This window comes from Lithobates pipiens, unplaced genomic scaffold (assembly GCF_037356315.1).
Source record: "Lithobates pipiens isolate NorthernLeopardFrog02 unplaced genomic scaffold, aLitPip1_a1.2 Scaffold_10, whole genome shotgun sequence".
Classification (NCBI taxonomy): Eukaryota; Metazoa; Chordata; class Amphibia; order Anura; family Ranidae; genus Lithobates; species Lithobates pipiens.
Window position 1 is genome coordinate 227,615,122 of NW_027507686.1, and position 26,995 is coordinate 227,642,116.

The 26,995-nt window shown below is 44.0% G+C and overlaps 1 protein-coding gene across 3 annotated transcripts in view; it reads left to right on the forward strand.

Moving 5' to 3' along the window:
* The first annotated feature begins 501 nt into the window (after window positions 1–501).
* CTTN (cortactin) overlaps window positions 502–26,995 on the forward strand; it is a 78,624-nt gene continuing 52,130 nt past the window's right edge. For 2 of the 3 annotated variants that reach the window (XM_077462470.1, XM_077462487.1), the window contains exons 1-2: window positions 502–643; window positions 24,939–25,019. In XM_077462470.1, the coding sequence (XP_077318596.1) occupies window positions 24,939–25,019 (81 nt within the window). In that variant the 5' untranslated portion in view covers window positions 502–643. Of the gene's footprint in view, window positions 644–22,183; window positions 22,238–24,938; window positions 25,020–26,995 lie in introns of all 3 variants that reach the window. The other variant, XM_077462479.1, reaches the window with a different exon arrangement.

The following is a 26,995-nucleotide window of genomic DNA, read 5'->3' on the forward strand; positions in this document are numbered from 1 at the left end:
TGGGCAAACCAATCAATATAAACTTATTGAGATTTTATTTACCAAAAATATGTAGAAGAATACGTATCGGCCTAAACTGAGAACGAATTTTTTTTGGGATAAAACAGTAAAAAAAAATTTTTTTTTTTCAAAATTGACGCTTTTTTTGTTTATTGTTCAAAAAAAAAAAAAAAATCGCAGAGGTGATCAAATACCACCAAAAGAAAGCTCTATTTGTGGAGAAAAAAGGACGTCAATTGTGTTTGGGTACAACGTCACACGACTGTCGCTTTGTGCCATATCACAAAAAATGGTCTGGTCATTAAGGGGGGAAAACTTCCGGTCTGTAAGTGGTTAATTAGCCCCCATTAGTAGTGCAGCGCTTATGGAATGACAGCACGCTGACACCTGTACTCCCTTCCCCCCTCCCAGCGCTGTGTGTCGGTGTGTGGCGCACACTGCGGAGGTGATCTACAGAATACAGGGAGAGCCCCGCCCACCGCACTGGTCATGTGACCCGAAAGCTTTCCACCTAGGATCGGCGGCCGGGATAATCACGTGACACTGGTGACGTCAACTCGGGAGAGACAGGAAGTGGGATCCCTGACACCAAGAGACACCTCCTTCCCACAATCCGGAGAGGAGCCGACCGACACCGGGAGAGGTGAGACGGGGACTGGGACTGTCTGTACTACGGGGCTTTTCTACACCCCTCCCCCCTTGTCTATGGATCTATACACCCCTCCCCCCTTGTCTATGGATCTATACACCCCTCCCCCCTTGTCTATGGATCTATACACCCCTCCCCCTTATCTATGGATCTATACACCCCTCCCCCTTATCTATGGATCTATACACCCCTCCCCCTTATCTATGGATCTATACACCCCTCCCCCTTATCTATGGATCTATACACCCCTTCCCCCTTATCTATAGATCTATACATCCCTTCCCCCTTATCTATGGATCTATACACCCCTTCCCCCTTATCTATGGATCTATACACCCCTCTCCCCTTATCTATAGATCTATACACCCCTTCCCCCTTATCTATAGATCTATACACCCCTTCCCCCCCTTATCTATAGATCTATACACCCCTTCCCCCCCTTATCTATAGATCTATACACCCCTTCCCCCCTTATCTATAGATCTATACACCCCTTCCCCCCTTATCTATAGATCTATACACCCCTTCCCCCCTTATCTATAGATCTATACACCCCTTCCCCCCTTATCTATAGATCTATACACCCCTTCCCCCCTTATCTATAGATCTATACACCACTCTCCCCTTATCTATAGAGCTATACACCCCTCTCCCCTTATCTATAGATCTATACACCCCTCTCCCCTTATCTATAGATCTATACACCCCTTCCCCCCTTATCTATAGATCTATACACCCCTTCCCCCCTTATCTATAGATCTATACACCCCTTCCCCCCTTATCTATAGAGCTATACACCCCTCTCCCCTTATCTATAGAGCTATACACCCCTCTCCCCTTATCTATAGAGCTATACATCCCTCTCCCCTTATCTATAGATCTATACACCCCCTTCCCCCCTTATCTATAGATCTATACACCCCCTTCCCCCCTTATCTATAGATCTATACACCCCCTTCCCCCCTTATCTATAGATCTATACACCCCCTTCCCCCCTTATCTATAGAGCTATACACCCCTCTCCCCTTATCTATAGATCTATACACCCCCTTCCCCCCTTATCTATAGATCTATACACCCCCTTCCCCCCTTATCTATAGATCTATACACCCCCTTCCCCCCTTATCTATAGATCTATACACCCCCTTCCCCCCTTATCTATAGATCTATACACCCCCTTCCCCCCTTATCTATAGAGCTATACACCCCTCTCCCCTTATCTATAGATCTATACACCCCCTTCCCCCCTTATCTATAGATCTATACACCCCCTTCCCCCCTTATCTATAGATCTATACACCCCCTTCCCCCCTTATCTATAGATCTATACACCTCCTTCCCCCCTTATCTATAGATCTATACACCCCCTTCCCCCCTTATCTATAGATTTATACACCCCTCCCCCAACACACACATCCCAATGCAAGTTTTGATCAGTTGGGTTACAAAAATGGTTCAATTAAAGGGGTATTAAACCCAGAGGCAAACATTTTTGTTATGTTGCAGTTTGCCAATTCTTATATGTGATGGCTGCATTCGTTTTCTCTTTTTTTTTTTTTTTTTTTGGTCTTCTATTGTTATCTGGTGTTCCTGCCAATAAGTCTATTTTTCAAAAGAACAAGCTGCCCTGCAGTCAGAGGGCGTGAGACAAACCATTTATCACTGATAGCAGTGCTGGCAGTGATCCGGGGGGGGAACTGTTTGCAATAACTGCTTAAAGTGGTGTTTGGCTTAAATTTGTTAGTGTATCTAAATCTGCTAGTACATCTAACCCTCCCCTCCACCCCTAAACTGACAATACCGCTGGCCAAAGGTATCACTGCTGCTCCCCCCCCCCAATCCCAGAATATTCTGATACAGGAGGTGTTACCGGCCAGATCACCAGATGAAAATGGGGGGGAAAAAAAAAGCTTAAAAAAAAGTCTCGGAAAGAAAAAAACAAAAAAAAAAAAAAACCTAATGCACCGACCACCTCATAAGCTGCAAAGTATTACATTTCTGGTTTTTGGTTTAATGACACTTTAAGGATGGTGATGAGTACAATAGTACAATGCACATACATCCCACTGCAAGTTTTGTTCAGTTGGGTGACAAGATGAGTTTATTTAACTTAAATGATAGATTCACCTTTCAGAGCAAGTTATTTTTTTTGTATAAAAATAATAATAATTTTTTTTTTTTTCCTAAAACTTTACGTGTAAGAGCAGTACATTACCTGCTTCATTGATGGGGAAACAGTTTGCACCTTTGGTGACATTCTCCTAAATACAGAGATCTAATTCAGGATCTTATGCGCCGTACCCACGATCGGACTTTCCGACAACAAAAACGTGGATTTTTGTTCGATGGTTGTTGGCTCGGACTTGTCTTGCATACACACGGTCACACAAATGTTGGCCAACAATTACGAACGTAGTGACCTCTCCATTACGAACGCTAATTATTATATCTCCGGCTCGTACTTTTTTCCGAGCATGCGTCAACTTTTGTGCGATGGACTTGTGTACACACGATCGGAAAGTCCGACGCCAAACATTTGTTGGCGGAAAATTGGAGAACCTGCTAGCCAACATTTGTTGGCGGAAAGTCCAAGTGCAAATGTTCGATGGAGCGTACACATGGTCAGACTTTGTGCCACAAAGCTCACATCCAACATTTGTTGTTGAAAAATCCGATCGTGTGTGCGGTATTATATACTTACAAGAAATTTTTTGAAGCATCTACAGAAATGTGTTGCTTACTGATGATTCAAACTGCTTCTATAGCATGAGCTGCTTGTGGTAGCCCGTTGCCTAAACGCCATTTTAGTGATGCCATTGTGCCTTTTTTAAAATAGTTTTGTGTAGCTCGTTTCTAAAGGGAACTGCTACTTCTAGTATATTGATGGTCGGACGCACTTTGGAGGCTGCTGGGTGGACAGCAATGTGTCGGGACCTGTGCTGGAATTTAAAGGTGGGACTAGCACCATACACCCACCTGACCTGCCCTATCCTCGCTCTACTAATTTCCGGCGATGCTGAGCTGTCGGTGCCCCCCGCACCTACTGCACCGCTCTGGGGATTTCAAATCCCGATCTTCTTCCTCTTCTTCTGTGCAGCGCTTCCCGGGAAAGACCAGAACCTTTCTGATTGGTCAGCGCCCTCGTAGTGAATCACTCTGGTCTACAGAGAAGAGTGGGATCTCAGCGATTTTTGCATTTCGTGGCTGGCCCACCAACGGGCTGGGTTCACATTTGTGCAACTGCGGTTTCTGGCATGGAGTCCACTAGGGATGCACCGATACCCTATTATTATATATAATTTTTTTTTTTTTTTTTTTTTTAAGTGGTTGTATACACATTTTTTTAACTTTTACCTACAGGAAAGCCTATAATAAGGCTTACCTATAGGTAAAAAAAATCTCCTAAACCTGTACGGTTTAGGAGATATTCACCTCGGTATGCGCCGCTGACTGCAGCGGCGCATGCGCACAAGGGGATTCTCGGCTGAAAGTCTAGCAGTGGCCGACCGGCCGGGATGAAATCTCCCGCGTGCATGCGCAGGAGTGACGATATCGCGGCTCCGGCCACTCACAGGGCCGGAACCGCGATACCCGGAAGAAACGCAGAGGGAGCAAGTCAGCTCCCTCGGCGTAGATCGGGCCAGGTGTCGGGGCCTCGTTCTAAGGTAAGTATTTCATAATGAGCTAGTATGCGGTGCATACTAGCTCATTATGCCTTTTGCTTTGCAGGTGGTAAAAAATAAATAAAAAAATAGCAGGTTTACTACCGCTTTAAGAGTACCGATACTTTTAGTACTCGCTGATACCGATTACTGATACCTACCACAATTTTTTTGTTTTAACTTCAGTTGTCGGCAATGGTACAAAGCATTAAAAAGCTATTTATAAATTAAATTTTTTTTTGTTTGTTTTTAATTTACCGCTTTTTCACTGTGAAATGTGTATATGTTAATATATATTTGTAAAAATAATCAATAACGATGCAAACAAAAAAAGTTTTAATTGTTTATCGTTTATAAAATAGACGTGAACAAAAGGGGGGGGGGGGGAAGCAGGAAAATAATTAAATGGAGGAGAATAGGGAGTTAATTAGGGCTGATTGGAGCAAATTATGGGGTTAAACAGAGGAACATCTGATCATCCCTTTGATCTGCAGAAGAAACAGAAATATACCAAAAGAAACAATGTTTTCTTTTTATTTTAGTGTTTCAGGGCATTGAAAACATTGTGGGATGCTTTTTTTTTTTTTTTTTTTTTTTTTTTTCTTTTTTCAGCTCCAATTACCGGACTTCTTTAACAAAGGGAAGACCCACTGACAGCTCAAAGAGCCGAGTCTGAAAGTATCGGTCTCAGCGCAATTGCACGAGTACCGATACTTGTACAAATACTCAATATCGGCACAGATACTAGTATCAGTGCAACCCTAGAGTCCGCTGCTTTTCTGCTCACCAGTTCAGGTGCGTTTCAGGTCCGAATTCTTGCCTGAACCGGACCCAAACACACACAGGACCCTCTTGCAAGCACGGCAGCCCCGGACATGTGTGAACCGGTTCTATTGAGAGCCGGTCGCACTTGCATGTTATGTGACTGGGTAAAGACTGCATCCAATTCACACATATGTGAACTCAGCCTTTGCGTGGCGGAGTTTGACAGGCATTGCTGTCTATCAAGCTCGGCATGTTGCAGTAAAATGACTGCCCTGTGATGAAGAGCATCGTGGCTGCGACTGTTTGTACTCACCCAAGCAGCAGCATGGCCGCTTGTAGGTGGGAGGTAACAACGTGGATCAACAGGCTGTCTTTACTGCAACCATAAAACATTGTTTTTACTGTGGTATGGCCACCTATGTGAAAGGAGCCCTAAGGTTTAAAGTTTTTTTTCTTACTCCATCCTCCGTTTCTCAGGCTCGCTCCAGGCTTTAAAGTGATGGTAAAGATTCTTCTTTTAAATTAAAATAATAAACCCATCATACTTGCCTGCTCTGTGTAATGGTTTTGCACAGAGCAGCACCTACCTGCCTCTTCTTGTGTCCCCCGCTGGTGCTCCTGGCTCCTAATGAGGCACTCATGTGGGCTCACTCCCGAGCCGCCCTGTCTGCGTCTATTGACAGACATGATGGCTTGGCCCTGCCTCCACTTCCTTGTCAAATGATTTGACTGACAGCAGCGGGAGTCAATGGCTCCTGCTGCTATCAATCTGCGCAAGGAGCCTCTGCTCTCATGCACAGCGCTGGATCAGGAATAGGCTCGGGTAAGTATAATGGGGGTGGTATTCTGTTACACAGAAGGCTTTTTTATTTATTTTTTGGTGGGGGAGGGGTGAGTCATAAGTGGGCCAAAGTGAGCTGCAGAGCTGGAGGTGTGCCTCTGTGTAAATCCAGGAAGTGAACAGGCAGCAGCTTGAGCTGCCCACAGTTAAAATGGATGCAGCCAGACTTGGCGGAGGGAGATTTCTGCAGCATTTTTGGCAAGTGTGAATTGCAGTGTATATATAAAACAATATACAAGGTGGTTGGAGGGAAGCTTCAGAATGGCAAATATGTTTTTATTACAAATTATGTGAGCAGACTGCAGTTTCTTTTTTAAGGTGTAAAAACTTTAAGCTTTAGAACCACTTTAAGACTGGTCCCCACCTCCTCTTCGCTATGCTTCGGTGGTCTGATGCCACCAACGTTATAAAGAACAGTGCATAGTCCACAGCCCTGAACTGAATGTTCACCAAGGGACAGTCCACTGCTGGTGTTCTGGACACAGTGAGTCAGCTGTACACGGCGCCTGTGTGCCACCACTGTTGTAAAAAATAAAACGGCTTTGTAACAGGGCCCCTCGTGGGCTCGTGTCGCTTGCCGCGCTTCGGGCACGGCGTCACTCGCCACACTTCAGGCATGGCCTCGCTGCGCTTGGCATATTTTTATTCTAACTCAATGTCCACTTGGATGGTGGGGCTTGAACCTGGACTCGGGGCAGAATGTAGTGCGCAGGCGCCGTGTAGAGCTGACGATCAGCTGTTCATCTTCGGAGACTTTCAGCAGCTCTGTGGGGGGGGGGGGGGGGGGGCTCCATATCCACCAGGGGGAACTTTCTCGGCAAGATACCGAATTAAAGGAGGGAACCCTGTTGCCAATGGAGCAGAAGGTCCGCTATAGAGAAATGCCCCCCCCCCCCTAGATTTAAATTGGCATTTAAACATTGCAGTGCAAGGGCAACCTCCCCGCAGAGGAGACCTTTTATCTATTATTTATTTATTTTTTCCTTTTCCCGGAGATGGCTCAGTGTGGGTAGATGTTGATGTTGTCGTCTACCAAAGAGATCTGTTGTCTCTGATCAATACTCCACATCCAGGAACATTTGTTCCAGAGCTCATTACTGCGCGTGTTGTGCCTGTAAACCTCAACCCAACACTGCACCCAGGAGCTGCTCAGTAGAACTGGGGCAATCAGTATGCATGATTGAGGGAGAGATATTATTGGTTGTGACTCAAAAAATGTTTGTCAATTGCAATGTTATTGAAATTATATAATACTTTGCGCTGGTCCATCGCTGTGATGCTGGAACATCATCCTTTTTTTTTTTTTTTTTTCTTTTTTTTTTTTCTCTTTCCTCCAGCAGCTCTCTTATATAATCCTAGCTTCTTATAATAAAATCTTACCACTTCCTGATTATAAAGTTTACTACACACCGGCTATTGATCTTTAGGTTATACAGTGAAGGGTCTAACCATCTCTTTCCCAGAACTCGTTTTTTCATTTCCCTCTGATATGTCTTTACCTGCCCTGCTGCCTTGGCCTGTTCTTGTCACCTCCTTCCTCATCTGTAATCTGGTGTTGTCGGCAGGCAGTGACGGTACATGCTTTAGCAAGGAGGAGAGGTGACTTTGCTGCTGATAAGCACAGCATTGTGGGTATATAAAGGGCGTGCTCGCCATGTTATAGGAATGTGGCCAATGTTCTTGTAAAATGAAGGAACAGCCTGTGGGTTCGGAGTCAGAAGAATGTGGAAGTGCCATAGTAGCCGATATGACCGTGTTTTCCTGGTGTCATGTTCCATACCCTGTCAAGTATAGACCTGTAGCTGCGTCCATGACTCTCTATTGCTCTTTCTTAAAGTGTAACTAAAGTCTACAATATAAATAAACTGGCAACAGGCAGAATCTTTATTGCAGAAGAGACATGCAACGTATGTTCTGCAATGAAATAAACCTACCTACCTGCTATGGATGCACCGATACCATTTGTTTTTAGTACGAGTAGCGATACTTATTCCCCCCCCCCCCACCGATACCTACTGCAACTGTTTTGTTTTCACTTCAGCTGTCTGGTACAAAGCATTGAAAAGTTATTTACAAATGGAGAGGGATATATATATATATATATATATACTAGACATTAGCGCCAAAAAAAGCAGGAAAATAATAAAATGGAGAATAGGGAGTTAAGTCTGATTAGAGGTTAAGGGGTTAAACAGAGGAACATTCGATCATCCCTTTTGATCTGCAGATCAAGAAACAGAAAGATACAAAAAGAAACAATGTTTTTTATTTTAGTGTTTCAGCAGCTGAGCAATGTTGTTAAACATTGCTGGCTGCTTTATTTATTTTTTTGACAGCTCCAATTACCGGACTTTTTTAACACTTCATCTGTTAACAGGGGAGACCTGCTCAAAGAACCGAGCCTGCATGAGTACCGATACTTGTGTAAATACTCTGTATTGGCACCAATACTAGTATCGGTGCAGCCCTACTACCTACCTGCTCATTCTACTGTAGAATGTACACTAAACGGTGCATCAAACACTTCCAGCATATGTTTCATGTTGCCATTTGTGACTTTACGTGAAGAGCAAAATAAAGCCCCTCAGAATAGGATCAACATCCACTGTGTCAATGTAGGTCCAAATAGGCGCCACTTTACCTAATAGCTGCACTAAGGGAACTATTTGTGCTGCTTTGTAATAGTGAGATGAACTACAGTCAAAAGCATTGGGACGCCTGCCTTTTACATGCACAAGAACTTTAAAGAGGAAGTAAATCCTGATTGGTTACTACTTGTTCCTTGCAAACCCTGCAAAGTAAAAGCATAATGGGCTAGTGTGCATCGCATACTAGCCCATTATGTGGCACTTACCTGCAAACGAAGCCCCCGCTGTCCCTGCTGCAGACCGCATCCATCTTCGCCCCTCTTCCTTCTGGGGCCACGGACGGAGGGCTGTTTCTTCACAACACATGCAATGACTACATCATCGGTGCACTACAATGTACATATCTCCTAAATGGTGGATGTTTACAGTACCTGTAGGTAAGCCTAGAATAAGGCTTACCTACAGGTACAAGTTCTAAAAAGGGGTTTACAACAACCTTAAGCACTTCCTGCCCCCGGCCTATAGCAAAATGACGGCCAGGCGGTGGTTCAGTTATCCTGACTGGGTGTCATATGACATCCTTCAGGATAACAGCCGCTGCGTGCCCATGGGGGCGCGCATCACGGCGATCGGTGGTGCGGTGTGTCAGTCTGACACACCGCTACACCGATCTTGGTAAAGAGCCTCTGATAAGGTGGCACAGATGGGCATCACTGATGTTAGATAATGGTGCCTCCGGTGGTCACACTATACAACTTTTGTTGTCCGTTTTTCATTTCGATTTACTAAAACAAACCATGTAGTTCAAGGGCCTGCTTGATTGTATACAAATTGAGACTCTTAAGATTTGACCTCATATTATATTTTGGTAAATCTCAAGGAAAAAATATACAGAAAATTGTATAGTGTGTATCCAGCTTTAGTCCATAAGGTTCAATAGTGAGTTGGCCCACCCTTTGCAGCTATAACAGCTTCAACTCTTCTGGGAAGGCTGTCCACAAGGTTTAGGAGTGTGTCTATGGGAATGTTTCTCAATTCCAGTCCTCATGGCCCACTAACAGGTCATGTTTTCAGGCTTTCCATTATTTTGCACAGGTGATTTGATCAGTTTCACTGCCTTAGTAATTACCCCAGCTGTTTCATCTGAAGAAAATCCTGAAAACATGACCTGTTAGTGGGCCATGAGGACTGGAATTGAAAAACACTGGTCTATGGGAATGTTTGACCATTCTTCCAGAAGCACATTTGTGAGGTCGGCATTGATGTTGGACGGAAGGCCTGGCTCGCAGTCTCCACTTTAATTCATCCCAAAGGTGTTCTATCCTGTTGAGGTCAGGACTCTGTGCAGGCCAGTCAAATTCCTCCACCCCAAAATCGCTCATCCTTGTCTTTATGGACTTTTGTTTCGGAACTGATCGTAGCAGTGTGAACCTAGCCTGAAGGTGATTGTAGCTGCATATAAATTCTGTATCCCAGACAGTATACTCATCTGTGTTTCCGCTATTTTCTGTAACGCTTCTGGTATGCAGAGGGTTGAACCCATAGAACTTTTGCTGGTCTGTGGCTCAGAAATATCCTTTCAGTGAAAAGTGCTGATCTTTAAATTCAGACCATTAAGACTTTGGAACATTCTCAAGCCTCTTAGTCACTTTGCCGTTTTTGGCAAGTCTGTATATTAAGACTCATTTTAAGACGGGCAGTTGCGAGAAATTGAGCACACATCTTGTATTCATTTTCCTCTTCCAGACCTCCGTTTGTACTTGATGGATGTTAATTTGTTAAATTGCCTTCAGTACACCAGCAGTCAAAGCAAAAAAAAAAAAGTTTGCGTCAACTGGTCAAGCAACTTTATTTTCCTTTTTAATCTTTGAATGAAATCGGTCTCTAGGCCCTAATAATCGCAAACCGGCTCCTATAAAAAAAATGATGAATTTCTGGGTTCAATGGAACAGTCAAGTGAGATGCGTGGCTTGTGCATCTGCCCTGCAGATGAATGTGGCTTGTTGGTCTCCGTCATCTGTTTATTTCTAGAGCTCGGCTCCTGTTGGGGGGATAATACAAATGCATATCCAAAAGAAACCTTACTTTTTTTGGCCTGCACCAGACCAGGTTACATTTTCTGGTGCTTTAGTCATATTGAACACGCTTGACTGGTTTGTTGCGTGGTTGTTAAGGATAGTGAATCAGTCGTTCAAGGCCAGCACACCCCATATTTATCTCATGACAGGTGCACTTTAAGCCTGTCATAGGCATTATTCTTCATTACGTTGTAAACAATGAGTGGAAAGAAAATTTAAACTTTGCTTTGAACCTTCTTTGGTCAGGACTGGCTACCACCAAAAGTAGATTTATATTGCGAAGATGTGGGATGTTGCTTGGAATGGTTTGTTTGCCTGAATGTACGGCCATCCTTCTATTTTACCAAAACTATGTCTAAACTATCCATTGTTGTTGTTATACAGGTTTTGTATAACAGTTTGCACAGCGCTTTATCCATTGTTTGTTGCCAATCAGGCAGACCCTTGTCTGTAAATTCCAGGCATGGTACATTTTTTGTGATCTCTACTAGCTTCTGGGTCCCTGTACTTAGTGGCTGGTCTGCTGCCCTTTGAACACAGGAGGTCGGCTACTTGACACGGAAACCATTCGGAGAAAGCTTTGCGTTCCCTGAGTAAATGCAAAGCATTCTCTGATTGGATGAGATGGATAGTGTGACATCACTGCCCTGCCCGTCCACCTCTTCCAATCAGAAAGCAGTCTTTGGTGCTCATGCTGAGGGGCCGACTTCCTGTGTTCAGAATGCAACAGGCCTGCTGCTCGGCACAGGGCCCTGGAAGCAAGTGGAGATCCATGGAGTATCTGTGTCTACTTCAGTGATTTCTAGCATTCAGGAGCACCAGCCAGGGCTTCAAGTAATGACTTCCTCCACATTTGGATAAGCTGTGAAAATCTGTCCAGTTTCCCTCCCATAATACCCCTTTGGGCTCAATCACACTAGATGTTGGAGGGGTGGTAAGCCATACTTCAGCTAAACTGAATGGATCACCGCTAGACGGAAATACAAGGTAGTTTCTGCATCAATACTCCATTAATAACAATGTGGTGTGATTTATAGAGAGCAGTGACCAGTTGACATGTCTCTTGGAAGCTTGCCCCTAATTATAAAATTTTTTTTTTTTTTTTTTTTTTTTTTTTTATATATATATATATTTTTTGTTTTGTTGTTGGGGGCAACCTTCCAAGAGACATGTCAACTGGTGTATATATAACATACTTTTTTTTTTTTTTTTCTTTTGTAAATAACTTTTTTCAATGCTTGGTACCAGACAGCTGAAGTGAAAACAAAACAGTTGCAGCAGGTATCGGTGCATCCCTAGTAGGTAGGTAGGTTTATTTAATTGCAGAAGATACGTTGCATGTCTCTTCTGCAATAAAGAGCCTTGCCTGTTCCCATTTTTTTTTTTTTTTTTTTTTATATACTTTTCTTTTTTTTTTTTTTTTTTTGACTTTCATCTCTAATGTACCTTTCAGCTTTATCACAGTTGCACAAGGTGATTTTAGGGTATTTCAGGGGCAGAAACAACTTCCAGAAACTGAACCGCCCTGTTTGCCCCCCAGTGGAGACAAGCCTTTAGAGCGATTGTGCTGTAGACAAATGGGTAGGATTTGAGTGGGTGGATCCATGCCATTGGCAGCCTTTCATGTTGACTGAAGTAGCACAGATTACACTGGTAACTTCTAATTAGGTGGAGGTGTCAATTAGAGCATGCCGCTGAGGAGTAAGCTTCTCTTTGTTTCTGTTCAACGTTTCCATTGCCGATAAAGGAGATTTAAGTAACACACTGATTACATATTAATACACAGCTATGTATTATGCATCATTTCCATACTCTGGTTGATTCACCTGCCAAACGATTTGTTTTTCTGTTCACCCGGTCCTGAGATTTAGCCTAGGTTCGCACTGCTCGCTGAGCTCGCACGATTTCATACCTGCATGTCAGTCCAACTTCGGGGGCGATTTCAGAGACAGCTGTGCAAGTTCCTGCACGGATGTCTATTGAAATTGCACCTGAAGTTACCAAAAGTAGTACAGAAACTACTTTTGGGAATCGGTGCAATGCCATTGCCGGTGTTCTGGCAGATAGTGTCCGCCCCGTACTGCGCATGAGCAGAAGAAGCTTTGGAAAATCTCCAAAGATGAACGGCACCTGCGCCGTGAGTGGAGGTGGTGGCCCCACCATCCAAGCGGACATAGTGTTGAGAAAATTAGAAGGCCCCTCGCAGGCGAGCTTCAGGCCCAGCCTTGCTGCGCTCGGCTCTTTTTTATATTCCTAGTTTCCTACTCTATGCCCACTTGGATGGTGGGGATAGAACCTGGACTCACGGCGCAGGCGCCGTTCATCCTCAGCTGTTTTAGGAATCTGTGTGTGCTGTGTACTGTGCATGCGCAGTACACAGCGGACACTATCCGATGGGGGACCATATATGATAGGACACCGGCAATCAAATCGCATCAGTGTGAACCTCGGCTAACACAGCTCTGCTGCACAACACAGTCCAGGGAAGGTTGGGGGGGGGGGGGGTGGATATAAAAATGGCTTTACACTAGTAGAATTTTCTTCAAAATCTTTTGTTCCAGGAACGTTTGAGTTTCTAATTAGTATAGTGGTGTAAAATCTGTGTTCGTTTTCTAAAGTATTATATAATTTATTTTTATTTTTTTTAACCTTAAGGCTGGGTTCACACTGAAGCGATGCGGGAACGCCACAAATCCGCGGCGGGTTCCCGCATCGCATGCCTCCCGCCGGCAGTTCACACTGCCCTATACGGACTGCTGGGAGTGTCAGTGAAACCTTAATGACACCCCCAGATCAGTTCGCATATCGCAGTGCGATCTGCAAACTCGGACAGGAATCGGATCGCATGGTGTGAACACCCATGCGATCCGATTCTGCTGCGGACCAAAAAAAGGGTCCTGTGCGAGTTTGGAGCAGGTGCGATGCTAATTCAGCCATACTATCTGTATGGCTGAATTCGCATCGCACAGAGATTGGATGTGATTTGCACTGCAGTGCGGTGCGAATCACATCCGGGTCTCCTAGCCGCAGCAGTGTGAACCCAGCCTAAATAGCAATTCCACCCAAAAGTGGAACTTGCTCCTCGCCCCCTTGCATGCCACATTTTGGCATGTCCATATTATAATTTTTATTTATTTTTTGTGTGTGGGGGGGGGGGGGGGGGTACTTATTTGACAAGTGCTTCATTTGCCTGTCCGCCTAGGTGACGACTCCTCTCCCCCTTCCTCTCTGCAATCTTCTGGGACACGTCACAGGTCCCAGAAGATTGCCTGGCCAGTAACGGAGCACAGTGTGACTTGTGCATGCGTTGTGCGCACCCGGCTGTGAAACCACAAGCTGTCACAGCCGGGTGCCTGCAAGTTGCAGTGACAGCCATGCGGAGAGGAGCGAGGCTTCGGGCGCCCGCATCACTCACTCCTGGGACAGGTGAGTGTTTATTAAAAGTCAGCAGCTACACTTTTCTGTAGCAGTTTACTTTTAATAAACTGAAAAACAAGTGGATCTGTGTTTTTAATGCATTAAGATAAAACCCCTTCTGTGTACAGCAGCCCCCCGAGTCCGATCTTCCTCCAGCGATCTGCATGAGTGCCTCGGCTGTCTGGGGACTCTCCCTCTTTATTGGCCGAGGCGGCAGCAGCAGGGGCCATTGGCTTCTGCTGCTGTCGATCAGTCATTGAGCCAAGCCATGGCTCTCTCTGATTGGGAAGGAACCTGCTTGGGTGCCCCATAGCAAGCTGCCTGCTGTGGGGGTATTTGGCAGGAGGGAGGGGCCAGAAGAGTCAAGGAGGGGCCCAAGGAGAGAAGGATCGGGGCTGCTTTGTGCAAAACCACTGCACAGTGCAGGCAAGTATAACATTGGTTTGTTATTTTTAAACAAAAAAACCCAATACTTTAATATCACTTTAAGTCATGTACTCTGAACTTTTGAGCAAATGTTTGCACAAATGTTCAAAAATCTGCTAGTGTATGGCCAGCTGAACAAGAGGTCTTTGTCTTCTCCCAGCCTGTGACTGGACAGTGATAGGAGAAGTGGAAGACTGATGCCCTGAAGTCTCTGTCACTCTGCTCTCTCCTCCTCCCTTTTTGCACTGCTGCACAAATTACTTTGTGCTGCTTTTCCCTTTTCAAGTGTGAGCTCTGCTGTATAGTGACTGCAAGAGGCTTTTAAGACAGAATCCGGTACTTACACAGCGTGCATGAAACAAACACATTCACAGATGTCATGAACACAGAGCTACATTTGTTTGAGTCTTTTATATCTGCCTGGAGTTTTTTAGCTTTTTTTTTTTTTTTTTTTTTTTTTTTTTGTAAGCGCATTCATTTACTTTAAATAACTGAAAGTTCTCAAGGGATCGAATGCTTAGTCACAGAGGGCTACATGCCCAGTTGTTTGTTGCATTCACTTGTTGATCTGTCATGATGCCTATTCCTCATTATGTGCCCACTTTGTTCTAGAAACAGACATGCGGGTCACGGGCCGGGGTCCAACGTTTGCTCTAAGTGTTCAGCCATGTCTGTGCCTTCTCTGCTGAATATACAAACATGCTTTGCTTATTGATGCCGGGCCTGGAAATGTGATGGAGAACACATTTGGTTCTCTTAGTGGATGACGTTTTAAGCCACGGAGTGCGATAGCGAATTTCCAGCATGATGATCGTTTTTATCCAAATAAAAGCTCTAATATATAAAAAATTAGCTGGTGGTCTTTGAAGCCCAACTCCGGGAAAAAAAAAAGGTTTTCCTATGCAGTGAAGCTGTGCCAGCACTGCATGGGTTAAAGAGGACGTAAACTTCCATTATTACGTTTTACCTAAAGCCTATGAGGCTCACCTATAGGTAGTGTAAATATCTTCTGTGGAGGAGTGACGTCATCCGGGTCTGTGATGATTGTCCAGAGCCACAAACCTGGAAGGAAGATTGGGTATAGATGAATGCCATCTTCATCAATGACATCGCATTGTTGGAGGGCTTCGTTTTTAAGGGAAGTTTCACGTGATGCGCTAGTATGCGATGCACGCTAGCACATTATGCCTTTTGCCTTGCAGATCAGCGGGAAAAAAAAGTGCAGTGCTTTACAACCGCTTTAAAGGATACATTCACCTTTTGTAACATATTCTGGGTGTAATGTAACATATTACGAACAGACCGAACCCCACACCTGCCCGATCCCTGCTGTGACAGTTGGCGGGGTTCTTCTCCCCTGCAAAATTATTTTACTTTTTGGGGAAAAAAAAAAAAAGTGAACTTATCCTTTTGACTGTCTAGGGCGGTGATGGCGAACCTTGGCACTCCAGATGTTTTGGAACTACATTTCCCATGATGCTCCACTACAGTGCAGAGTGCATAAGCATCATGGGAAATGTAGTTCCATAATATCTGGGGTGCCAAGGTTCGCCATCACTGGTTTAGGGGGTTGGAGAACAGAGATATACTTGCCTGAGCCTCCTGTTCTGCTTTATGAATATTTTATCCCTAGGTGGATTGGCTAGAGCAGCCTTTCTCAACCTTTTCAACACAGAGGAACCCTTGAAATAGTTCTCCGGTCTCAGGGAACCCCCTGCTAAAAATAAATCTACAACTCTTGATACATTAGTGTGATGGTCAGTGGGAAGAATGGTCCTTACACTTGGGGTCATTGGGAAGAATTACCTCCTTACAGATAGCTAAAAAGATCAATAGTGTCAGTGGGAACTTATCTGAGAGACAGAAATTGCCCAATGCTGAAGGAACCCCTAGCAACCTCTGGAGGAACCCTAGGGTTCCACGGAACCATGGTTGAGAACCACTGGGCTAGAGTCTGATGAATATTTGGGAGGCCTGTGCAGTCTCTTCTTCCTCTGCTAGGAGGTTTTCACTTCACTTCTCCATGGGTTTAAGTCCCGGGGGGGGGGGGGGGCAGCTAGAAAGGGGCAAGAATTTCAGTCTGGGCCCCATCAGGAGCTGGCCTGGGGCTTGGAGAGAATTGCTAAAATTACATGGAACACAGTGAAAACAGTCCTCAGCAAGTGGAGAAAATATGGCACAACAGTGACATTACCAAAATGGATAAAATTTGCAAAGACACATCTGAAGTCTCTCAAAAGCATGTGGGAAAAATGTGTTCTGGTCTGATGAAACAAAGGTTGAACTTTTTGGCCATATTCCAAAAGATATATCTTTGGCGCAAAAACTCTGCATAACACCCACAGTGAAGCATGGTGGTGGCAGCATCATGCTTTGGGGCTGTTTTTTCTTCAGCTGGAACAGGGGCCTTAGTCAAGGTAGAGGGAATTATGGACAGTTCCAAATACCAGTCAATATTGGCACAAAACCTTTAGGCTTCTGCTAGAAAGCTTAACATGAAGAGGAACTTCATCTTTCAGCATGACAACGACCCAAAGCATACATCCAAATCAACAAAGGGATGGCTTCACCAGAAGAAGATTAAAGTGTTGGAAGGGCCCAGCCAGAGCCCAGATCTGAATCTGATTGACGATCTGTGGGGTGATCTGAAGAGGGCTGTGCACAGGAGGTGCCCTCACAATCTGACAGATTTGGAGTCTTTTTGCAAAGAAGAGTGGGCAAATATTGCCAAGTCAAGATGTGCCATGCTGATAGACTCATACCCAAAAAGACTGAGTGCTGTAATAAAATCAAAAGGTGCTTCAACAAAGTATTAGTTTAGGGGTGTGCACACCGTATTTTATTTTTACTTCCCTCCACCTTTTTATGGATTTCAGTTTGTTGTTCAACTGTGTTGTACAGTTTATAGGTCACATTTAAAGATGGAAAAAGTTGTGAAATTATTTTAGTCTTTTTTTTTTTTTTTTTTTTTGATGCATATACATCATTACATTGGTCCAAGCTGGAGCAATAGAACCATGCATAATATATCTGTACCTGGATTCACTCCTTTAGGCTGGGTTCACACCGCTGCGGTGAGGAGATCGGATGTGATTCGCACCGCACTGCAGTGTAAATCACATCCGATCTCTGTGCGATGCGAGTTCAGCCATACAGATAGTATGGCTGAATTCGCATCGCATCCGGCCCAAACTCGCACAGGACCCTTTTTTTGGTCCGCAGCAGAATCGGATCGCATGGGTGTTCACACTGCGATCCGATTCCTGTCTGAGTTTGCAGATCGCACTGCGATATGCGAACTGATCTGGGGGTGTCATTAACTTTTCACTGACACTCCCAGCAGTTCACATAGGGCAGTGTGAACTGCCGCCGGGAGGCATGCGATGCGGGAACCTGCAGTGGATTCGCAGTGTTCCCGCATCGCAGCAGTGTGAACCCAGCCTTAAATCACTTTGCGCCGGGTGGACGTCCTTTATTTTCCGGGAGTACATCTGAATGATGCCTGTAGCTACAGACATCATTCAGATATTGTCTTTTTCAGCCGGCGATTCCCTGCACCATAAGAATGATCATAGCGGCTGTTCCGCCGCTTGATAGTTCTTACGGGCGGCTGGACGTCCTGCCGCCCTCCGGTGCTTCTAACGACTCACCGCTTCCACCGGTGAGTTGGACACAGGATCTGCCATCCCCCGGATGTTCATCATAGAGATTTCCGGTGGACCGGATGGTCGCCAGAGTCTCTATGATCGTTCGGAGGCCGAGCGCGATGTTCTAACGTCACGCCCGGCCTCTGCATTCAGAAACTGGCGCCGCCTCGCCTGGGAAGCCGTGATTATTTTTTTTATTTTAGGCTTCCCAGCCTAGAGGTGTTGAACCCACATCTCACTGTAAATGGGTCCGATCATGCCATATTCTTATTACAAGGGATGTTTATATATGTATATGTATATGTGTATGTGTATGTGTATGTGTATGTATATGTGTATGTGTGTGTATGTATGTATGTGTCAAACTATAAAAAAGTAAAATTAACAAAAATGTTTTCTTTTTTAAAGCGCCCCTGTCCCCGTGAGCTCATACGCAGAAGTGAACGCATACATAAGTCCCGCCCACATATGAAAGCATTGTTTAAAACCAGACATGTGAGGTATCACCGTGAACGTTAGAGCAAGAGCCATAATTCTAGCCCTAGACCTCCTCTGTAACTCCAAAACATGTAACCAGTAAAAAATGTTAAAGCATCACCTATGGCGATTTTTAAATACCAAAGTTTGGCGCCTTTCCACGAGCGCATGCAATTTTGAAGCGTGACATGTTGGGTATCTTTTTACTCAGTGTATCTTCATCTTTCACATTATGCAAAAAAAATTGGGCTAACTTTAATGTGTGTGTGTGTGTGTGTGTGTGTGTGTGTGTTTTTTTTTTTTTTTTTTGTTTTAAAAGCATGAAACTGTTTCAGAATTGGTGTGAAGTGGTTAAGTGTAGGGTAAATTCAGGTATGGTTATATTTCGGCATCTTCGGGTTAATGAATGGTTTTTAGGTTTTTTTATTTATTTTTTTCTATAAATTTGTTTTTGGGCGTTATGTATGTATGTATATATATATATATATATATATATATATATATATATATATATATATATATATATATATATATATATATATATATATATATATATATATATATATATATATATATATATATTTTTGGTCTTTTTGAATTACTTGGCACTGAAGTGGTGGAATCTAAAGCAACTGTGGCTAGATCACTGCAGCTATAAATAACATTCGTACCAGCGATGCCAAGTAATTGTTGAGGACAATGTGTCGCCATAGTGACTGAAGACTACTCGCCCAGTAGAACGTATTCAAATGTCTATCTCTAAACCTATGTGGTAATTTTCAGTATTAAAAGTATCTGAATGCTGTACCTCCTAACTATGTGCTTTGGTTTATTCCGAGTCTTATGCTGTCTATTGGATTTATACTTTGTATTCCTTTTTTTAAAGCAGCAGTGACCCCTAAAGCAAACATTTTGTTATATTGCAGCTTACCAATTCTTACATGTGCCAGCTGCCTTTAAAAATCCTTTACTTGTTAGGGCTGGGTTCCCACCGCAGCGCGGAGCGGCTCGCAGCAGGGGGTCCGGTGCATCTCCCTTCACCATTTCAGGTCTGATTTTTTTTTTTTTTTTTTTTTTTAGCCTGAGTTTTTGGCTGAATTCGGACGTGGAACGGACCAAAAGACACGCGGGTCTCCCGTGCAATTCGCTCCGGAGATGTGCGAACCAACTCCAGAGAGCCGGTCACAATCTTCTGCTATGTGAATTTGATGCGAGGAAACCCACATCCAATTCCCAATAGTGTGAACCCAGCCTAAGGCTTTCTTTCCTCTATTTTCATCTAGTAGAACAAGCGCTGCTGCAGATGTATCCGTTACAAGGATGAGACAAACCATCTAACACTGGCAGGGGTGCTTACGATGATCAGTTTTGATTTTATTTCTTTATCCCAAAAGGGGGGGGGGAACTTTTTGCTGTAACTGCTTATAAAGTATTAGCTGGAGTTTTGGCTTCAATTTATTAGTGTATCTATCTCTACTAGTACATCTAACACTCCCCTCCCCCCCCCAGACTGTCCATGCTGCTGTCCAGTGGTGCCCCATGTGTGCTCCTTCATCCAGAATGGAGGTGCTCTAATACAGCTGGTGTCTTATGGGCCAGATCACCAGGTGAAAACAGAGTAGGTTTAACCATTTCGCGCCTGCTCTATAGCCAAAAGAGGGCTACAGAGCGGATGCTAACTGCCGAGAGGGCATCCCTGTATGTCCTCCTGTTTACTTCCCTAATGCGCACCGCCGCGGGCGCACATCGGGGAAGTTCTGTGTTGGCCGTGTCCCTTGGACACAGTCACAGTGGCCATTTAGCACTCAATGGGGCTATCCAATGAGAGGTGATCTCATATGTAAACATATAAGATCATCTCTCATCGCCGGCTCCCCTCCTCACACAGAGACAGCATGTGAGGAAGGAGAGCTTCCGTGCTGCAACGTCTGTGACTGTGACAGTGAGCACACACACACACACACATGCCCACCTATCAGTGCCGCCTGCCCCTAGTGCCACGTGTCCCCAGTGTCGCCTGCCCCTAGTGCCACGTGCCATCTGTCATCAGTGTCACGTGCTATGCATCAGTGCCATCTGTTGTCAGTGCCACATCAGTGTCACGTGTCATTGTCCTGGTGCTCCAGGGCCTTCAAAAGTGTAATAGGTAGTCAACAATTTAGATGTGTAATTTATGCACCTAGAACACGTGATGGCGCTCCCTGCATGTTGGGCCTCTCTAAGTGTCCAGGCTGTAAAAAAAAGTCCAAAACATGTGGTATTGTAATACTCAGGAGGAGTAGCAGAATTTAATTTGGGGTGTCATTGGTGGTATACGCGTGCCATGTGAGAGAAATAACCTATTACAATGACAATTTTGTGGAAAAAAAAAAATAAAAAAAATAAAAATCGTAATTTTTCAAAGAATTGTGGGAGAAAAATAACACCAAAAACCTCACTATGCCTCTTACTAAATACCTTGGAATGTCTATTTTCCAAAAAGGAGTAATTTGGGGGGTATTTGTACTTTCCTGGCTTGTTCGGGTCGCAAGAAATGAGATAGACCACCAGCACATCAGTGTAACATGTTCCGGTAGGTGAAGTTATTCTTTAAACCTACACTAGTGCTATTGCATTTTTCAATGTGGTTTTTGCATCATGGTTTTTGCGCACTTCCATTTTTATTTTTTATTTTTTTGTAGCAGGAGGTTATTAAACACAGAACCCTGCCAAAAATGTATGTGTATGCACTTTTTATGCCCTCCCTTTGAACTTGGGGGAGAAAACGTGCTATGCCCCTTCAAAGGGAGCTCCTGCTCCTTTTCAACAATCACATTGCGCCATATTGCATTGGTGTGAAAGGTCCTCATAGAGAACACATTAGTGTGAATGGGGCCTGAGGGCTAAGCGCACCTTTCTAACCACGGTTTGCATTACACCCATTTTTGGGGTGTAACCTGAAACATGTTGAGTCTGCACACTATCTCTTCCCATTTACTAAATATGGGAATGCTTTTTCCTGGAGTGACATCTCCACACTGGTAGTCCATTGATGCTTTCTCTAGCCCCATAACACTAGTCCTGGAGGCATGACCACCTTAACTGCATCATGGGCCACTGGGCAATGTAATGCACTGGGGCACCTACTAGCCTGCCCTAATTTATGCACCTACTCATAACTATAAAAGTATAAATAGTTGATAGATTTTAACAAACATACATATTTAGTACTTTCAATAAAATCAATTTGAAACAAAAAGCCTGCTATAAAACAAAGACTAATCAACATAAAGGGCACAGTATAGGTTCCAGGACGCTGCCAGGGACATGGCCATCCTGGGATAGTTTAGAGAAAAATGTGACTATCCCGACAAATCCGGGACAGTTGGCAAGTGTGATGTATTGAAATATTATAGGGTCCCCATGCTCCTGGGCACTGTCCAGGGCTGTCCATGCATTAGGGCTGCCCTGCCTGAAGGAATGGTCTGTAGGAGCCTGAGCATTGCACCCTCTAATCCACTGATTGCTGTTGCAATGCTTTTGCATGCTCCAATGCAAACACATGTTTATATGCCGCCGTTTTTTGTTTTTTTTTTCATATTTTTTTTTTTTTGTCTCATTTATTTTTTATTTTAATTTTTTTTCTCGGCACAGTTTCAACCTGATAGGAACCTCTGAACCTGACAACCCCCTGCCTCACCTGACCAGGTATGAATAGCCTAGCCAGTAAAGTAGAAGATTGGCCCTTGGAACAGTAGATGCTGTGTCTGTCAATGAACTCGGAGAAAGGGTTTTTACAGCGAATAACAAAAAAAAATCCAGTCTTTAACAGTAACATCTTTGTTCTATGGTTAGAACTTGTATTGTCTGTATCCCTGGTGCAGATTCTCCCTCACTACTGGTCGGGTAAAAGTTATTCCCAGATTAGAAAGCTCTAATGGAACCCCAAACCGAAATAAGATATCACTTTTTTATGTATTGTGTGTGTGTGTATATATAATTTTTAGTGTGTGTAATTCTGCATAGGGGATGAGGGGCTGGCTGTGATTCGTCATAGCAGAAGCCGATCAGCAGATGCTGGTGAATGGATGTCTGCCGACACCCGCTGGATGGAGCTCTGCATATGTAAACAATGCAGAGCTTCGTCCTGACAGCTGGGATGCTCTGGATGCAAAGCAGTGTGAGGGGGGGGGGGGAAATCCATTGCATCCCATAGTGAAAGCAGTGCACATAGTACACAAACAGTGGTTAGGCAAACATCTAACCCTTTAATCACCCTAGTTGTTTGACCCCTTCTCAGCCAGTGTCATTAGTACAGTGTCAGTGCATTTTTGCACTGATCACTGTATTCATGTCACTGGCTCCCACAAAGTGTCAGATTGACTGACTGCTGCAATTTCGCAGTCCCGCTATAATTCGCTGATCGGCATCAAGTAAAAAATGTTTGATTTAAAATACTAAAGCGCTGCTGTGTGTGTAAAGTGAACAGTGTTGGGTCCAAGCGGAGCAGCTGCACCATTAAAATGGTCTTCAACATTAAAGGGGGGGGCCACCCTGAAAAACAAAAAAATGTTAAAAATTACAAAAAATCGAAAAAAATAAAAATGAAAAAAATTTTTTTTTTTTACTTACCAGAAATGCCTGTTGCTAGGCACTTTATCCTAATCTTCCTCTTCCTCCTCCGCGGAGATCTTCTGTCTTCTCTCTTCGTCGCGGCGTCTTCTGGGTAATGAGTCGCGCTGTGTTCTGGGAACTGTGTGTTCCAGAACACAGCACGTCCCATTCAGAAAGCGCTGCGGACTCGCGCATGCGCAGTAGCTGCGGGACTCGCGCATGCGCAGTAGGAAACGGGCAGTGAAGCCATAAGGCTCCGCTGCCTGTTTCCCTTACAAGGGATGGCGGCGCCGGGACCCGAGAGCCGAGGGACGGGTCGGCCTCGGGCGGCCGACATCGCGGGCGCCCTGGACAGGTGAGTGTGTTTATTAAGTCAGCAGCTGCAGTGTTTGCAGCTGCTGACTTTTTTTTTTTTTTTTTTTATAACCGGCCCTCCGCTTTAAATGAAACAATGGTGCCCTTTTTCCATCAAAAACATAATGATAAAAATAATTGCACAAAGTCCTATAAATCAACCAATCTGTGCATATAAAGTCCTCTTGGCAGGTTAATAGTGACTTCTTACAGTGCTGCTCCAACATAGGAAACTTTATCGTGATAAGTGGCACCACTTCCATCACCGGGTGCATTGCCCGCTCACCTTAAGAGGCGACCCCCCCCCCCCCCCCACTGGGTCAAATCGTGCCTTCAAGATGATATAGACTCTTAGCCCCTGTACACACAGTCCGACATTCTGCCAACCAAATCCGTCGGATTTTGTCCGTCGGATCTTGTCCGAAACTGTTGCATACACACAGTCGGACTAAGTTGTCTAAAAATCCGATCTTCCAGAACGTGATGACGTAATTTAGTTACGATGGGACTACGTTCAGGCTAGTAGCCAATAGCTTTGATGTAGGAATTTGATCTGAGCATGTGGGGCACTTGGTCCGATCAAAATTCTCTACACCTGATCGGAGTATGTCCAATCGAACCAGTTGGTCAGAAAATATTTCCAACAAGTTGGAAAATTGGGTCCGACGGATATTCCGACGGAATCAGTCCGATGCATACCACACACAGTCGGATTATCCGACAGCACGGTCCGATAGGACACATTCCGACTGATTCTCCGACCGTGTGTACAAGGGCTTAGATGATGCAGATAGGAGTGTGCTGCTGTTGTGGGTAAGTATCCAGAATATCCTCTGATTTTTATATATATATATCTCTCACTGTTCTCTGGAGTGACTCAGAGCGAGAAAAAGCCTATCATCGATCATCGTTCCAGAGCCGACCCCTTCCCTCCTGGTGACACTCGCCTAGCTAGGAACGATTTGACCCAGTGGGTTCGCCTCTTAAGGTGAGCGGGCATTGCACCTGGTGGTGGCACTTATCGTGAGAAAGTTTCCTATGTTGGAGTAGCACTGTATGGACAATTTTTAAGAATTCACGATTAAACTTTATATGCACAGATTGATTTATATGTGGGACTTTGTGCAATTATGTTTATCATGTTATGTTTTTGTTGGAATAAGCGCAGCATTGTATTGATCAAGTAAAACATGTTTTTATTTTTCAGAATTGTTTATAGTTCAAAAACAAACCCAGTGGTGTTAAAATACCACAAAAAAGTGCTATTTGTGGGGGGGGGGGGTTTAATTTAAGTACAGCATTGCATGACCGCACAATTGTCAAAGTAGTGTGGCGCTTCATTTTTATTTTATTTTTTTGTAAATTGGAGTTCTACTTTAGCCTTTTGTGAGAGAGTGTTGTAGTTTAACAAAGATTTCTATTTTTTATTTTATTTTTTTAGATGTGGAAATCAGCAGCCGGACATTCCCTTTCCATCTCTGCAGATGACAATGATGACTGGGAGACGGATCCCGATTTTGTGGTGAGTTTAGAAGTATAAAACCTGAGCTTACGTTTTCCTTATACTGCAGAGCATGATTCTATGTTCTACCCTAGCTGCTCCAATGTATTTATTTATATTTTGACCAAATTATTTTAGGAATAAAATAACTACAGAGTCTAACGTAATCAAACTTACCATGCAGCACCCAGGATTTTGCACCATAGCTAAACCAACAAAATAAAGTGTACAATTGGTGATATTTTCCCCCTTCTGTGCATATTTTCTTTTTCATCTGTAAACCCCAATTTTTCCTTTTTTTAACAAGTTGTCCTTTACAATAGGAAGACATAGCGGGTTGATTTCAAAATTCTCTGTGCCCAAGAGCCTTCCTCCCTTCCCAAAAAAAAAAAAGATATACAGTAAAGAGTAACTTGGTTTGAAAGCATTTTGCAAGGCAAGTAACCTTTTTTTAAATAAATTTTGACTTGATATACAAGTAGCGTCATGTCACAACTGAGTATAAAAGAGAAGAGAGGCACCTCCTAAGTGTAGCAATATGTTTACATTTAATGAGGGTACAACATTTAGCAACTCGCATGGTGCCACTTGCTTACAGGGCACTTAAACACCTTCCTGCCCAGACCAATTTTCAGCTTTCGGTGCTCTCACAATTTGAATGACAATTACTCAGTCATGCAACACTGTACCCAAATGAATTTTTTGTCCTTTTTTTCCCACAAATAGAGCTTTCTTTTGGTGGTATTTGATCACCTCTGGGGTTTTTATTTTTTGCGCTATAAATGAAAAAAGACCGAAAATTTTGAAAAAAAACGCATATTTCTTTGTTTCTGTGACAGAATTATGCAAATTATTAATTTTTCTTCATAAATTTTGGTCACAATTTATACTGCTACATGTCTTTGGTAAAAATAACCCAAATTAGTGGATATTATTTGGTCTTTGTGAAAGTTAGAGAGTCTACAAGCTGTGGTGCGAATCGCACAAAATTGATCACATCTGATGTACTGGTGGCCTATCTCGCTTCTTGTGACCCGAACAAGTCAGGAAAGTACAAATACCCCCCAAATGACCCCTTTTTGGAAAGTAGACATTCCAAGGTATTTAGTAAGAGGTATAGTGAGCTTTTTGATGTTGTCATTTTTTTCCCACAATTCTTTGCAAAATTAAGATTTTTCATTTTTTTTTTTTCTCCACAAAATTGTCATTGTAATAGGTTATTTCTCTCACGTGGCATGTGTATACCACAAATGACACCCCCCAAAAAATTCTGCTACTCCTCCTGAGTATTACAATACCACATGTGTGGGACTTTTTCACAGCCTGGCCACATAGAGAGGCCCAACATGCAGGTAGCGCCATCATGTGTTCTAGGAACATAAGTTACACATCTAACTTGTTGACTATTTATTACACTTTTGAAGCACCAGGACAATGACACGTGACACTGATGACAGATGGCACTGATACGTGGCAATGATGACAGGTGGCACTGATGACGCGTGGCACTGATGACGCGTGGCACTGATGACGCGTGGCACTGATGACGCGTGGCACTTATACGTGGCACTGATGACGCGTGGCACTTATACGTGGCACTGATGACGCGTGGCACTTATACGTGGCACTGATGACACGTGGCACTAATACGTGGCACTGATGACACGTGGCACTGAAACGTGGCACCGATGACAGATGGCACTAATACGTGGCACTAATATGTGCCACCGATGACAGATGGCACTAATACATGGCACCGATGACGCGTGACACTGATGACAGATGGCACTGATATGTGGCATTGATGACACGTGACACTGACAACAGATGGCACGTGACACTGACAGGTGGCACTGATGACAAATGGCACTGATACGTGGCACTGATGACAGATGGCACTATGTGGCACTGACGGCAGGTGGCACTGACGGCAGGTGGCACTGACGGCAGGTGGCACTGACGGCAGGTGGCACTGACGGCAGGTGGCACTGACGGCA